We start from the raw sequence: 14,281 nt of genomic DNA, 5'->3' as shown, positions 1-14,281 counted from the left end.
AATGATATTCTAGAAGAACAGAACATTACTGTAAAATGCACAGTAAAATATACCTTCATATTAGGATTTTTTCCTACGGTCGCAGCCCTACCCGCGACCTGGTTGTTGTTATTTCACATTCATTGGCCGATGCTTTGCGTCATGTTATTATGTGTCCCAACATCCAATGGAATGTCACATTGTTTTCATGGCCACACCCTCACCCCAGGTGCAGAGGCCTATTTCTGTCCTGAGATTTATATTAATTGCAATTCCTAACTCTACATTTCTTTGTTCAAAATTTATAATTAGCACATTGTGGCATACAAAGGAATCTTAACAAAGAAGCTTATAGAGACAGGTTGAACTTGTTATTCAACCCCAAGCTGGAAGGGAGCGCTCTTTATTAAAACACTTGCTGTTGCTACGATGTGCCTCAAGCTTGAACAACAGCACAACAGAAGTCCCTCATGGTACAGCACTCTCTCTACAAAACAACAGCTGTCAGTGACGCTGCACCACGGCGTAAACACAACATTCAAGATAACAGTTAAATAAATAAAACAAGAACATCTAAACAGCAGCACATGTCTCAAGGCATGATGGGAGAGAACTAGCTGTTCCCCCAACACGCCACAATATGATTTTTTTTAGTTTTTATTTCTATTAATTATATTTTCACTTGTTACCTCTTAATTATTGAATCAGACCTAGGTGACATGAAATTTTCAGCAAAATTATAATTCAAATACTCCTTTAATTATTGATTATTCTCATTAATTTTCGATCATTTTATATATTTTTCCATAGTATTACATTTGAATTTAACAGATCATTCTCTCACATAACAGACAAATATTCGTGAAATTATGATACATTTCTGGATGTATTTTTACAATCTAAATATGCATATGTACAAAAAAATATATTTAAAAAACAAGTAAATTGTGTTTTACTATATTTACAGAGCTGTTACGTTATTTTACCTTTGACATGTAAGATCACAGTCTACTTATGTAAATTTAATGATATCCTAGAAAGATAGTACAAAACTGTAAAATATACAGTAAGATAGTTTGACATTAATATTTTTTGGAACAGTGTAGAGTTCCGTACCCAGACTCGTACCCCCTGTTGATGAGCCCCAGGATGGTGGTGTTGTTAGCGTATTTGATGATGATGGAGTTTTCCTGGGTGGAGACACAGTCATGGGTGTACAGGGTGAAGAGTTTAGGGCTGAGGCAGCAGCCCTGTGGAGATCCAGTGCTGATGGTGAGCTCAGCAGACACGCGTCCTCCAATTCTCACCACCTGTGGTCTCTCTGTCAAAAAGTCCAGGATCCAGTTGCAAGTGAGAGTTGGGATGTTGACGTCACTCAGTTTCTCGATCAGCTTGCCTGGGCGGATGGTGTTGAAAGCAGAGCTGTAGTCCAGGAAGAGCATCCTGACATACGTGCTGCTACTCTTCAGATGTTGCAGAGTGTGGTGCAGGGCTAATGCTAATGCCCTGTGGTGCAGGGCAAATGCTGTTGCGTCATCAACTGATCGATTGGGGCGGTATGCAAACTGGAGGGGGTGTATCGTATCCAGGACCATGTGGTTGATGATTTGGGTAGACTTTGACTGTTCATCTGACCAACCGTGCACCGCCTGGAGCTTCCTGTTCCAGCTCCTTTTGTAGGCATTTGGGTTTATCTGACTACCATTAAAGCATTTGATGCAATGGAAATCGCCATTATTAGTTTCGTTACAGTGAAATAAGTTTTCGTGATCAATGGCTATTCCAATATTTGTCAGGGCAAAATTTATCCTGTCTGGATTAATGTCCTGCCTAGGTGGCCTGAATAAAACGTTAAATACAAACGCCTTTGCACCCCACTCACATCCATTAAAGAGACGTCTGAGCTGATCAGTGATCCTGTATTTTCCATCTGGATCTGCACACTTTTCGGCACATGGACTGGCATGAGAGAAGAAGACCAACAAATCACCATCCTGACCTTCAAGATTAAGATTCTGAAGAACACGCCACTCTGCATGTTCAGTATATAGACAGTCCCCATTTTTATTGTAGACTTTTTTCTTTGTGGCTACCACAAGTCTCGGAGACCTGAGGATGCCGTCATTCAATTCTGTCTGTTGGTTTGGCGTCACCTTTGTGAAGTCATAAGAAACTTGGTCTTCATCCTTCGGAACACTTGTGGCCACTGCATACATTTCTTCAATGTTGTACCTGTCACAAGAAAGAATAAACACAGACACACACAAATATACACATTAAAATTGTGTATAGAGGGCTTAATGACAGCTCATAAAGATAGCTAACATACCAGATGTATGTTATTACATGTATACTGTTGTTATTGATGGCATTATTATGGGGAATCCCCTTTACATAAAGAACAATATAACAAGAATTAAGTGATACAAAGTTTAGATATAAATATATCATTATAATAATTATAGAATTATATCATTCAGTTCAGAAAGGTGAGGTACTGAACATTTCCTCAGAAACAAAGCTAGACTGGATAGTAATGGAGCTGTAGTCCTCTCCACATCACTGCTCTCTTATATCAGCTTTATTTATGTAGAACTTTATATATTTACAGAAAGCAGAGTGAAAAGACAAAGAGCAGCAGGAAATAAGAACTGAGAGAGGATAAATTCATTATCAGATCAACAATAGTTACAGAGACACATCATTACATGCAACATGGTGATCTAATGTTTTTAGTTATTATTGTATGGAGGATGTAGGGACATGATTAAAATGCTCCATATTTTGATTTTTATCTTAGTTAGTTTTCCAAATTCACAAAATCATTTCAGTGATATTTTTTTAAGTGAAGTTCTTTATTTTTATTTTTATTTTATTTTATTTAACTAGTTTTTTTCCACATTTGGTTTTAGTTTTTAGTTTAGTTTTAACTATAATAACGCTGCTTGTAACCATATGTCACCACCTTATTACATAGCTCAGCTCTGCCGAGCTTATCAAACAGAATTCATATGAAAACAAATAACAAAAAATGTTTAGTTTCAGAGACTGTAGAGCAAGCCTATTCAAATGGCGGCCCAGAAGCAACCTGCGAGTGGCCCTGCCTGTGGTCCTGGCAGAAACACAGAGAAAACGCAAAAAATGAATTCATTAATTAGTTAAAAAAATAAATAAAAAATTCCTACAGCGTAGTGTAGACTTTGAATGCAACACTCCTAGTAGCCTAGCAATATTTAACCCACAATGCACCGTAATGTAAACATATTAAACAATCATCGTAATATATGATGCGACAACAGCATGTCTTTCTCACTCCAAAAGCGCAAAATTGACAATGAAAACTGTCGGTTTAACCCTGCCTGGACTGACAAATACTTATTCATTTTACCGAGTTTAATAATCTTACAACTGGAGTTGTACTACCATGGTGAGGGTCCTGTACAGCCCAAGAGAGAGCTGCAGCATCTTCCCTTCGTGTTTGCTTCTTGGCGAAGAAGAAAAGGCCTTTCACAGATTCTGAAACAATGAAATACTGCATGCTGGCCGTGGTGGATGCGGTGAAAAGTGAGTGTGACATCTGCTATTAAAAACGTACCCCTGTAGGACAGTTCAAATATTCGTAGAATTGAAGTTCTGGCGTCAGACGAGTTTGAAATGCTGTTAGATGACCTGAAGAAAACTGATGTAATGTCTATAGCAGGAGATCACAGACAGAACTGATAATGCACAGTTGTGCGTATATGTCCGTTTTTTGGATGGGAAATTGCTCGGTTTACTACCGTTAGAGGGACACACAGCTGGCGAAATGATGTTTGAGGAGATTTCAGCTCTTTTTGAGGAAAATGGTCTGGATATGAAGCGTGTCTGTATACTTGTGACGGATGGGGCTCCATCCATGGTAGGAAAAGTGAGTGGTCAGCGAAATATTTATTTTAATTTGAAAGGGAATTATCAAAATGTTTTTTGTTATTATTATTATTATTTCAAATGTGCAAAAAATAGTTTAGTTATAGCTCCCTTTTTTTTAAATGGACCTTTTGGTGTGCATTTGTGAGAGGTCACCACCAGATTTATAGGGGAAAAGGAATAAAAAAAATACTTGTTTTTCAGTACAGTTGTGTGGGTTTGAAATTGATCATGATCTGCTGCTTACTGGCTTAAAAAAAATATCTGGCCCAGATAAATTCCTCGGTTTGAAAATCTGGCCCAACTAACTTCGTAGTTGAATAGGCATGCTGTAGAGGATGCTTAGTTACCTGTCTTTGATACTTGTGCTTATCTGTTCAATAAGTTCTGCAAGCTTCTTTTGGTTTATTACAGCCAAACTTCCAGCAGACAGATTGAAGACCATCGTCATAGTGATCCACCAGAGAAGGGGCGTCTGCAATCAGAGTTTCTTAACAGAGCAGAGTTATTGACATCTACACAGGCTGTTTCTCACATCAGCTTTTCTTCACTCATTCAGTAATCTGTATACACCATCAGTAGTTCATTTATCATCCACACAGTAAAAACATAATGAAAACATGTGTATAGATCCTTCTAATCAATGCTGAGATTTGGGTTAAAGTGAAAGAAGAATGCCGCCTTCTCATTCAAACCGGAGCTTTTTGCTGTGAAAAATAAATATATTTAACTGGCTGTTACCAAAAGATCTTTGACTGTGTGATTTAACATCAGCTGACCCTGATTTGCATGGACAGGTGTCCACATCTGGAGCTTGATATGAGACACTTCAAATGTCAGACTAAAGTTAATTTATTTAAATAAAATTAACCCTTTATTGACCAAGCATCATTTAAGCCGCCTGGACTTTTTTCTAACTGCATTAATAAAGGATATATAAAACTCCGAGTTACAGTCGTTTAAAGAGCGCTTGTAAAATCGTCAATAAAGGCTTTAAGACTCAAATGTGGTCACTACTCACCTTTGCTGTTTTGGTGTTCCCAAACTGTCTGATTCAGTTTTAGTAGAGAACTGGTGTTTGGACACTGTCGCCAAATGTCCTTAAATCAAAGTAAAACCATGTAAAACCACTGTTTATAGCAAAAACAAACAGATCTTTCTTAAGTGTCTCTTACTTGCCGTCAGATCGTTCAGGTAAATGTTTGTCACCGGCAGGGGCGGAGCGTGGGGGTGGCTTACTGGGCTTAAGCCCGGGTTGTTTTGTCAGAAGCCCGGGGTCTTTTGGAGTGTAATTTTTTCATAGTTAGATGCCTGGCTGACAACTGTATAAAACAAAAAGTACACACAATATTCGAAGCACATAATGCACACAGTGGGAATTTACGACTGTGCGTGAATCCCCCCTGATATTGGTATGATCCGAGCTCAGGCACTAAGCAACTGAGCGAGGGGGCGGGGCTGCAGCCAGGTGCTCTTGTGCCTGTGAGTGCGCTGTTGGAGTAACGGAGCCAGCCATACTAAGGAGAGCTTAAGTTTGACCAGGTACCAAAGCAAACCATTCATACCGTACAAATGACGGTGAATCACGAAAGATTGATATCAAACTGATCACTTGACCAATATTACGTTACTTGCTCTTCAAGTGAATCAACAAATGGCGAAATGAAAAGCCGAACAAATGCTTTTTTTTTTTTAATAGAGTCTTATCTTACGTGTGTTTATTTCATATTTTCAGTTCTTACCCTCCCCGACTAAATCGGTTTCAGTTATGTACTGAAATATAAGAATGGACATTAGAGGCTTCTTTCAAAGAAAAAACTCAGGTAAATGTTATTTTATATATTATGCTTTGTATGTTGTTCAGTATATTTCTATGCAAAACAAGAGGGATTTCAGTACACAGCAGTATATTCACATTTGTAACCAGATATTTACATACACTTTAGGGAGAAAACATAAAACATTTTTACTGTACAACATCAATTTAGAGTAAACTTTTGTTTTAGATAAATATTGAAATATCTTTTGAATTAGTTAAATGTCAGAATAAAGAGAGACAGAGCTTCTATTTTTTATCACTTTCATCAAATTTAGGAGTACATATACACTAAGTTTGTTAATTAATAAGAAAACCAGATGATTCCATTCTGAGCTGAAGAAGCTTCTGATTGGTTAGTAGAGTCCATGTGAGTAAACTGGTGGCACAGCTGTGGATGCATATAAGGCAAAACACAGAGCCTGTTTCTTTGAAATGGGAAAATTAAGAGATATCAACCAAAACACCAGGAAAAGAACTGTGGAGCTCCATAAGTGTGGCTCAGTTTGAATACAATTTGGTGCCATTTGCAATTAAGAAATACAGATAGTTTCTCTCTTTACTCTTAAAGTTAATAAATATGTTTTTTATATTTATCAATCTAAAAAAAATAAACATTTAGTCTGATTTGATGTTACAATTATAAAAGTGTTGTGTTTTTATCTGAAGAGTGCGTAAATATCTGGTTTCAACTGTATATTTGATGATTGTCAGCACAAAGAGGGAGAGAGAGGAGCAGAGAGGGAGAGAGAGGAGACAGGACAGAACAGAGATGAACAAGAGCAGGTGAGACACACATGTTAGTCAAATGGTCGTTTACCAAAAGTATCACCGTATCATAGGTCCTCATGTATCTCGTACCTAGTGTTTCTTTTTAGGTTTGTTATTTTTCAAATTCTATATTTATTAAGTTATGCAGGCTTGTTTGCACAACAAGGCTAAATAATTATATAAACTTTTGTGAATCTACATAGTGGACTTTGGTAGAATTAAAAAATAAGTGTAGTGCAGGTCTATGATGATTTTTAGTGCTACTATCATCTAGTTCTGATTCTGGTTCTGTCTTGGTTAAATCCTAAGTAGTCCTGATTTTGAACTCTTGTAGTCCTGTTTTAATTCCGGATCAGTTCTGGGTCTGGTTGAATTGGGGTTTAGTCCTCGTGTCTTGATGCAGCCCTGACCTTGTTCTGCCTTGCTGCTTAATTAAAAAACTAGTTTAAGGTGTCCTGTATATGTGATATCTTTTTTTCCCTATATGAAGTCATTCTTTTTTGAACAAAACTCAAAACAGAGCCAATTAATCTTTCAGTCATTTCTACACCCCCCCCCCTCCCCCAAAAAAAAGAAAAAAGAAAAAAAAATCCACATGCATACTACCCTTCAGGGCTAAGCCCCGGGTGTTTCAAATGTCTGGCTCCGCCTCTGCCTATAACTACTTCATCAACATCAATGTTTCTAACTTTGGCTTATTTTTATTTCAGGATCATTCGAAGAAAAACAGCCGGACACACCTGATTTCAATCTTAAGGTAATTATTTATTTATTTTTTACTACAAAATATTATAAATAACTCGTCATTTATGGGCGTTGGGTCAGGAACTGCAGTCAGACACCTGTCAGGTGGACTGATGATGACAGACTATCAGGAAGTCTTCTGATCCTGTTTTTAATAGACAATAATTAAAATTATTTAATCTCTTTCGATGTTTAATGAACCTGTTCTGACTCTTAGAATCTCTTTGAGCTTGGATTACCTGGTAGTGCTGCCACTTGGAGCTTTATTTTGAAAGGTCCTGCCTGTAGCATCTGTGTGATGATTCTCTCAGTTAGTGACAAATGTTTTGGCTCTGGGCCTTTCCAAACTGCAGAGCTTGCTTTTTTTGACTTGGTTAATTTGTTAAATATTTCCTCCTGGTGTTTTGAAGAGTGACACTGGGCATGTTTTTGCTTTGCTGTATTCACAAAATAAACTACAACTTTGTTCTAGACTTTCACAGGATGCTTTTGTAATGCTGCAGTCTCTCTCCCCTTACCCTCAGACATCTGGAACATCATCGACTGAGATCAGTGTTGTTTTGGTGCACAGGAAAGTTTTCCTCTTCTCTATCTTGTTGTGTTAAACCACTCAATCCTGCAGTCACGAGTATCGTTGCTTCTTCTTTAACTCACTTTATGTGGGTTAAATATTTTAAGAATAGTTGATTGATGTAGCACTTTGTAAACATTAACTAGATTTGATCAGAACCTGTAATTCCAGTTAAAAGCTCAGCAAATATAAATTAATCTTTCTTAATGATGAGCACATCACAATTTCACAACATCCCACATAATTTTTACTTTCTCATTGTGTCATTACCACAATGGCTCTGCTTTTATCAGTTTTTACACAGTGCCACGCATGTGGGGCTGTCAAGTGGTGTTATATTAACGATCCATTCAAAACAACTCTATTACCAGTTTGCATTGTGTGCAGGTCTGTGTAGTAGCAATGTGATTTTCTAGTATGTGTACTGAATAATGCTACTTTAAGGGCTGAATGAATTGGTGAGCTGCCTCTATGTGATGAAGACACTGAAATAATATTAATTAATAAATAATGTTTCGATGGTTTTCATCTTATCTGCTTTGTCACAGATGCTTTGTTCTTTAATTCCTTTAACGCCCGAGCCTTTGCCTCATGTTTGATAACTAAAGACTTCGCCCTAAAACGGGTGGATTAGATTGAAATCTCTGATTATTCACTCTGAATTATTCTTGGACACTAACAAACGCAAAAAAAGTTTCATTACATTTGCAAAAATCATATTATTTTTCACTTGAATTATGGTTTCTGTGTGTGGTAGAGTGGTGAAATGTGTGACTCTCTATCTCATTGTGTCAGAGGAACATTTAGGGATTCTGATTTACCTACCTGAGTGACTAAACCAGGTAGTGGAGCACTGCAGTGTAATAGGACAGGACTGTAGATACTAGAGTGGAGCAAATATGACTTTTGCATTTAGGTGAAAGTAATTTACCTAAGGGATTGACTCCAAAATAAAAAAATTTATTTTGATGGAGCATATCGGAAGTAAATCTGTCTGCTTGTTATCATTTCATTTTGAAATGTTTCCCGGAAGTGGCAGCGCTTATTTTAGTGGACTTGATTATGCGCTCGGTTAGCAGATGGATCCAGAAAGTCCTCCAAAGTCCGGTTCTGTGGACAGAGCTGAGCTGGACCGACACTGTCATCCACCGGACGTTGACTTAAAGACGGAACTGGAGCCGAGAAACGAAGGTGAGTTTACTCCCCGTTACTGGAAACGGAGTCACTGATGCTGATAAGCTAACGCTAGCATCGCGCTAGGTCCTCTCTGATGGTATGTCACCTCCACTTAGCTCCTCCCACCAGCGCGCAGAGCAGGTGAGGAGACAGGAGAAAAGCTGATCGCCAAAAACCAAACCCTTGACTAAATACGACGAGGTTTTTTTTGTAAAAATAAATAAATAAATAAATAAATGATCAACATGCATTAAATTAAAAAATAAAAAAGAATACAAACGGCGACTCGGTTTTTGTAAAGATGTTTTTCTCAGAGGCCAAAGGTCATGCAAACAGCATCTAAACATGTAAACAAATAAAACATTAACAAGACCGTATGAAGCACCTGTAATCAAATAACTGAGTAATAACTAGGGCTGGGTATCGTCACTCATTTCTAGAATCGATTCGTTTCCGATTCACAAGGTCCAGAATCAGAATCAGAAAGGGTTTTATTGCCAAATGTTGAGCAGGTTTACAACATTAGGAAATTGCTGCGGTGCTTCAGTGCAAACATAGTGTCATAAATAGCACTTAAATAGACATGAAAAAATAAAAGTAGGAATAAGAATTAAAAGTGCTACGTAGAAAGATATGTGCATGAGATATACATGAGATATATACATGAGAATAAGAATAGAGTGCTACGTGGAAAGAATCGATTCGATCCACGATTCCGCGCTGTGTGTTTACGTCTTTGTGCAGAATCCGTGTTTCTGCTCTCATTTACTGTCTTAGCTGTTTGGTGGTTGTTGAAATTTTGTGAGGTTTCACGTGAGATTCTGGCATTTCGGGCAAAATAAATTTATATTAAAAAATCGATTCAGGATTTTAATGAATCGATTTCACGTTATCCAAGCCAGAATCAATTTTAATTGATAAATTGATTATAAAAACCCACCCCTAGTAATAAGCAGGTGAATCACTGAATCCGGACAACAGTTGCCAGTAGCAGCTAGTCCCTGAAGGTGAAGGGCGTGTACTCCTCAGTGTCTGCTCCTCTGGGGTCTCCTGGTGTAGATTCTTTTCTTCCATAAAATATTTCGTCACGCTCAAAGGTCCTGGTGGAGGCTTTTATTCATTTATTTTACTGAAAAAATGTAGTTTGTCACTGAGAAACCAGCACATTCTCTCTCCTTACTTGTTATTTATGGGCGCTTGGGTCAGGAACTGCAGTCAGACACCTGTCAGGTGGACTGATGATGACAGACTATCAGGTTTTTTGATTCTTTATTTAATAGAAAATAATTAAAATTATTTAATCTCTTTCAATGTTTAATGAACCTGTTCTGACTCTTAGAATCTCTTTGAGTTTGGATTACCTGGTAGTGCTGCCACTTGGAGCTTTATTTTGAAAGGTCCTGCCTGTAGCATCTGTGTGATGATTCTCTCAGTTAGTGACAAATGTTTTGGCTCTGGGCCTTTCCAAACTGCACAGAGCTTACTTTTTTGACTTGGTTAATTTGTTAAATATTTCCTCCTGGTGTTTTGAAGAGTGACACTGAGCACATTTTTGCTTTGCTGTATTCACAAAATAAACTACAACTTTGTTCTAGAACCTGTAATTCCAGTTAATAGCTCAGAAAATATAAATTAATCTTGCCTAATGATGAGCAAAATATGTCCTTCAAAAGCTGGACAGGACATAACAAAAATGTACTTTATGACTAAACACTGCAGGGTGAACACACTGCTATCCTGTTGTAAAAGACACAATGTTTTACTGATTCATTACCTACTGACATTGTAGGATTGGTTTTGATATTGAAAGATATGAAACCTAAAACATGTCTAAAGACACGGGGGAAGTCTTGAAACATCGGCTTTTTTAGAGACTCTTAAAGGACTGACAAACAACTGACAAAAAGCCTTATAACTCAGAAACTATGACTCTTGGAAGTGTTTGTTGTCAATAAATAGAAACCTTGTCACATTTAACCTCTGACCTAAATTTTACATTTCACATCTGCCTTTCTTTTACGTTGACCCCAAAATGTCTTCAATCGTTAAAGAAAGTATTATCAAGACAAAGAGAACAGGCTGCCAAGTTAGTTAGAGACATACAGACAGTTAGATAGAACTAGCTAGGTTCCGCTAAATGTCTATTGCACAGTGATGAGTTCTTATTTAGTGTTTGGTTTGTGCAAACACTACAGCTTAGTTTATAAACACAGTAGTATTTATAAATCAATACCTACTCCTACTGTGTCGTTTTTTCCTTAAAAGTACACATATAGGTGGCCCGACACTGTGAACCACCGGAAGTTGATTTAAAGATGGAACTGGAACCGAGAAAAGAAGGTGAGTTTTATTGCTGCTGCTGGAAACAGATTCGCTGCTGATGATAAGCTAACACTAGCATGACGCTAGCTTCTCTCTGATGGTATGTCACCTCCACTTAGCTCCTCCCACCAGCGCACAGAGCAGGTGAGGAGACAGGAGAAAAGCTGATCAACTGAAAACAAGTCCTGAATAAATACGAGCTATATATATATATATATACCCCTAAAAGTCATATTAATTGTCATGGTCATGTAAAAATATGTTCATTATCCACAAAAAGTAACTGTCACTTTGTGAAAATTTTCTGGTTTCAGGACAAAATGAACTCAATATTAATGTTTGTGTTTCAGGTTTACCTCTGGGTGTCCAAAAAGTGGTCATTGGTGAAAAAGAGGAGCAGGAGTGGAGCTCCAGTGTGGACCGGGAGGACCCAGACATTAAAGACGAACAGGAGGAGGTTGTCATCGCCCAGCTCACTTCCAGCCCTGCCCCTGTGAAGAGTGAGGAGGGTGAAGAGAAACCTGAATCCTTACAGCTTTATCACAGACGGACTGAGGAGGTCAGTGACTCTGTGGGAGGACCAGAGCCTGATCCAGATCTACAGCCTGACGGGAAAACTTCAGGCTCTTCAGACACAGACGTCAGTGATTCTGATGAGTGTGAGCAGAGCCGTGAACCTGCAGCGCCTCGGGCATCAGGTGATGCTGATGAGAAACCATTCAGCTGCTCTGTCTGTGGGAGAAAATTTGGTCACAGCAGAAATCTGAGCAGACACCTGAGAACCCACACAGGAGAGAAACCTGTCAGCTGCTCTCAGTGTGGAAAAAGATTTGTGGACAGTGGAAACCTGCAGAGACACATGGGGATTCACACGGAAAAGAAACCGTTCAGCTGCTCTGAGTGTGGACGAAGCTTTAAAGACAAGACAACGCTAATAAACCACCGGAGGACTCACACGGGGGAGAAACCATTCAGCTGCAAGTTCTGCAGTAAAATGTTCACACACAGCGGGAATCTGAAACAACACCTGTGCATCCACACGGGAGAAAAACCCTACAGTTGCTCCAGGTGCAGCAAAACATTCGGCCGCAATGCCGACCTCAATTCTCACATGTTGATCCACACGGGACAAAAAGCTTTTAGCTGCTCCAAGTGTGGGAGAAGATTTACTCACAGCCGGAGTCTCAAACAGCATCTGAAGAGTCACGCTGAAGAGAAAGCCTTCAGCTCCTCGCTGTGTGGGGAAAGATTTTATAACGTCACACATGTGAAAAAGCACATGACGACTCACGTGAGAAAGTCATTTATCACAGGAAAGAACATCAGCTGCTCCGCAGACTGATGAAGCTCCGAATCAACCAGGAGCTAAACGGGGTGTAGGTTTGGTCTCATTTTAACATAGACACAAAACCGTCCACCAGCTACACCACTACCTCGTATGACTGACTCGTTGCATCCATGTACCTGAGACACTTTATCTAGGGTCCGGCTCCCTCACTTTTCTCCTAAAGATGAAACTAAATTGTGTTATTTTTTCACATCCTGAGATATAATTTTTCCTCACAATGATGGTGAGGACAAAACTCCATCTGAAACAGAAGTTCTCTGCGCACCACCAACATGTTCATGTTTTAAATCGATTTTCCCCACATGGTGAGAAACCAGCTGAGGAAAAACTTTATTATTGGCGTCTCTGTACAAGTGAAGCTCGAGACTCTAGTGATCATAGTTAGCAGAATGCTAAGCTATTAGCCACATACAGCAAAGATAAGTTTGTTGATAGGTGTTTTGGTCGCTGACCGGGGGTCTCCCCGTGTGAGAGAGCTCTTTCTCCTCCTTCTGTGTTCCAGGTCTGTCTCACAAGCTGCAGCTGAGATGCGGTGCAGCTCGTCAGCACTGCATCAAGACTGCCGCCTCAAAATGCCACGCCCCCTTTTCCTTTGCTTTTCTCTGGGATGTGCTACAGTGGTTCGGGCAAAAAAGGTGTGCCTTTACAGAGATAATTGTGAACCACAGTGGATTTTGGGCCTCATTGGGTCGTTTGTGTTGAAATAGTTTTAACTGCCACGTTAACTTTGTGGCAGTTAATAGTTTTAATAGTTAATAGTTTTCTTTTCACTTTGTGTCACACCCCACCCCAGATACAACCTTGCTTTTAAGTAGGGTGTAACAATAGGCATCATGGGAAAAGGAAGCAGCTCACCTGTCCAGGAGAAGACGTTTGTCTCTCGATCTTTCTTTTCATGTTTTTTCTGCTGCTTTACGTTAATAATTTAATAATAATTTAATAATTTGTTTCTTACATTGAATATTACACCACTCCTCTGAAACATTATACAGAACAATTATTTGCACTGCGTTCATAATTAAGTGAAGCTGTTAAAGACTAAATGAAACATTCAGATTTTTGTAAATTATTCAAGGGGCAAACAACATGAAGCAACATCTGTGGGTTTGAGCTAACGCCATGACATAAACCAGCTGATAAAGTACCTGAAAGAAAGACATAAAAACCAATCTGCAGCTTTTGAAAAACTGACATTAAAATATTTTAATTCTACAAGTAAAAATCAGAAGCAGAGTCTTTTATGACAAAAGTATTTATTTTAATATCAAAAATGAAAAAAAAAAGGAACAAATTCATAGTGAATGACGAAACGTTCCTCTGCATAAATGAGGTCTAATAGATCGCAGCAAAGGTAACATTCCAGGCATTTTATTAACTCTGAAAAGAGCTTTTACCCCAAAATATCATCGTTTCACCTGTGAGGCGATCTGCTACTACAAAAAAAGCAAAAAAAGAAAAGAAAGAAAAACAATTGAACTCCAAGCCTGCATAAAGCAAACAAAAAAACAACCCAACAAAGGTTTTTAAAAAGTATTTCTCAATTTTCCGCAATGCCCAGTGCACCGACACGAGAACAAAAACACAAAAGACAAAACAAACCTTGAATAAAGTACAGAATGTATTTATAATTAAAGGTGTTCAGGATCTC

The 14,281-nt window shown here is 38.5% G+C and overlaps 2 protein-coding genes across 3 annotated transcripts; one reads left to right on the top strand and one right to left on the bottom strand.

Annotated features, from left to right (window-relative positions):
• Positions 1–452: 452 nt before the first annotated feature.
• Positions 453–4,979, bottom strand: LOC147303396 (uncharacterized). Its single transcript, XM_086281066.1, has 2 exons — positions 4,236–4,979; positions 453–2,211 (listed from the first exon to the last, which is right to left on the bottom strand). The coding sequence occupies exons 1-2, from the start codon at positions 4,334–4,336 to the stop codon at positions 1,062–1,064; spliced, it is 1,251 nt and encodes a 416-aa protein (XP_086137192.1). The 5' UTR covers positions 4,337–4,979; the 3' UTR covers positions 453–1,061.
• A 2,756-nt stretch (positions 4,980–7,735) lies between these two features.
• LOC147303395 (uncharacterized) lies at positions 7,736–14,085 on the top strand. Of its 2 annotated transcripts, XM_086279604.1 has the most exons (3): positions 8,843–8,978; positions 11,229–11,303; positions 11,636–14,085. In XM_086279604.1, the coding sequence occupies exons 2-3, from the start codon at positions 11,279–11,281 to the stop codon at positions 12,625–12,627; spliced, it is 1,017 nt and encodes a 338-aa protein (XP_086135730.1). In that variant the 5' UTR covers positions 8,843–8,978; positions 11,229–11,278; the 3' UTR covers positions 12,628–14,085. The 2 variants fall into 2 exon arrangements, with proteins under 2 accessions (XP_086135729.1, XP_086135730.1); XM_086279603.1 differs by lacking the exon at positions 11,229–11,303 and having other exon boundaries at positions 7,736–8,978.
• Positions 14,086–14,281: the final 196 nt, after the last annotated feature.

This window comes from Aulonocara sp. 'chitande type north' Nkhata Bay, linkage group LG22, assembly GCF_057382095.1.
Source record: "Aulonocara sp. 'chitande type north' Nkhata Bay isolate Kocher_YH1m ecotype deep benthic linkage group LG22, A_spYH_male_GT1.1, whole genome shotgun sequence".
In the NCBI taxonomy this organism is placed as follows: domain Eukaryota; kingdom Metazoa; phylum Chordata; class Actinopteri; order Cichliformes; family Cichlidae; genus Aulonocara; species Aulonocara sp. 'chitande type north' Nkhata Bay.
The sequence above is the reverse complement of the archived record's forward strand: the minus strand, read 5'-3'. Positions and strand labels throughout refer to the sequence as shown.

Excerpts from the sequence above, each read along its gene's own strand:
- LOC147303396 (XM_086281066.1), bottom strand. The coding sequence starts at position 4,336 with ATGACGATGGTCTTCAATCTGTCTGCTGGAAGTTTGGCTGTAATAAAC. Across the intron at positions 2,212-4,235 it reads AGCACAAGTATCAAAGACAG|GTACAACATTGAAGAAATGT; the intron begins GTAACTAAGCAT and ends TTCTTGTGACAG.
- LOC147303395 (XM_086279603.1), top strand. The coding sequence starts at position 8,867 with ATGGATCCAGAAAGTCCTCCAAAGTCCGGTTCTGTGGACAGAGCTGAG. Across the intron at positions 8,979-11,635 it reads ACTGGAGCCGAGAAACGAAG|GTTTACCTCTGGGTGTCCAA; the intron begins GTGAGTTTACTC and ends TTTGTGTTTCAG.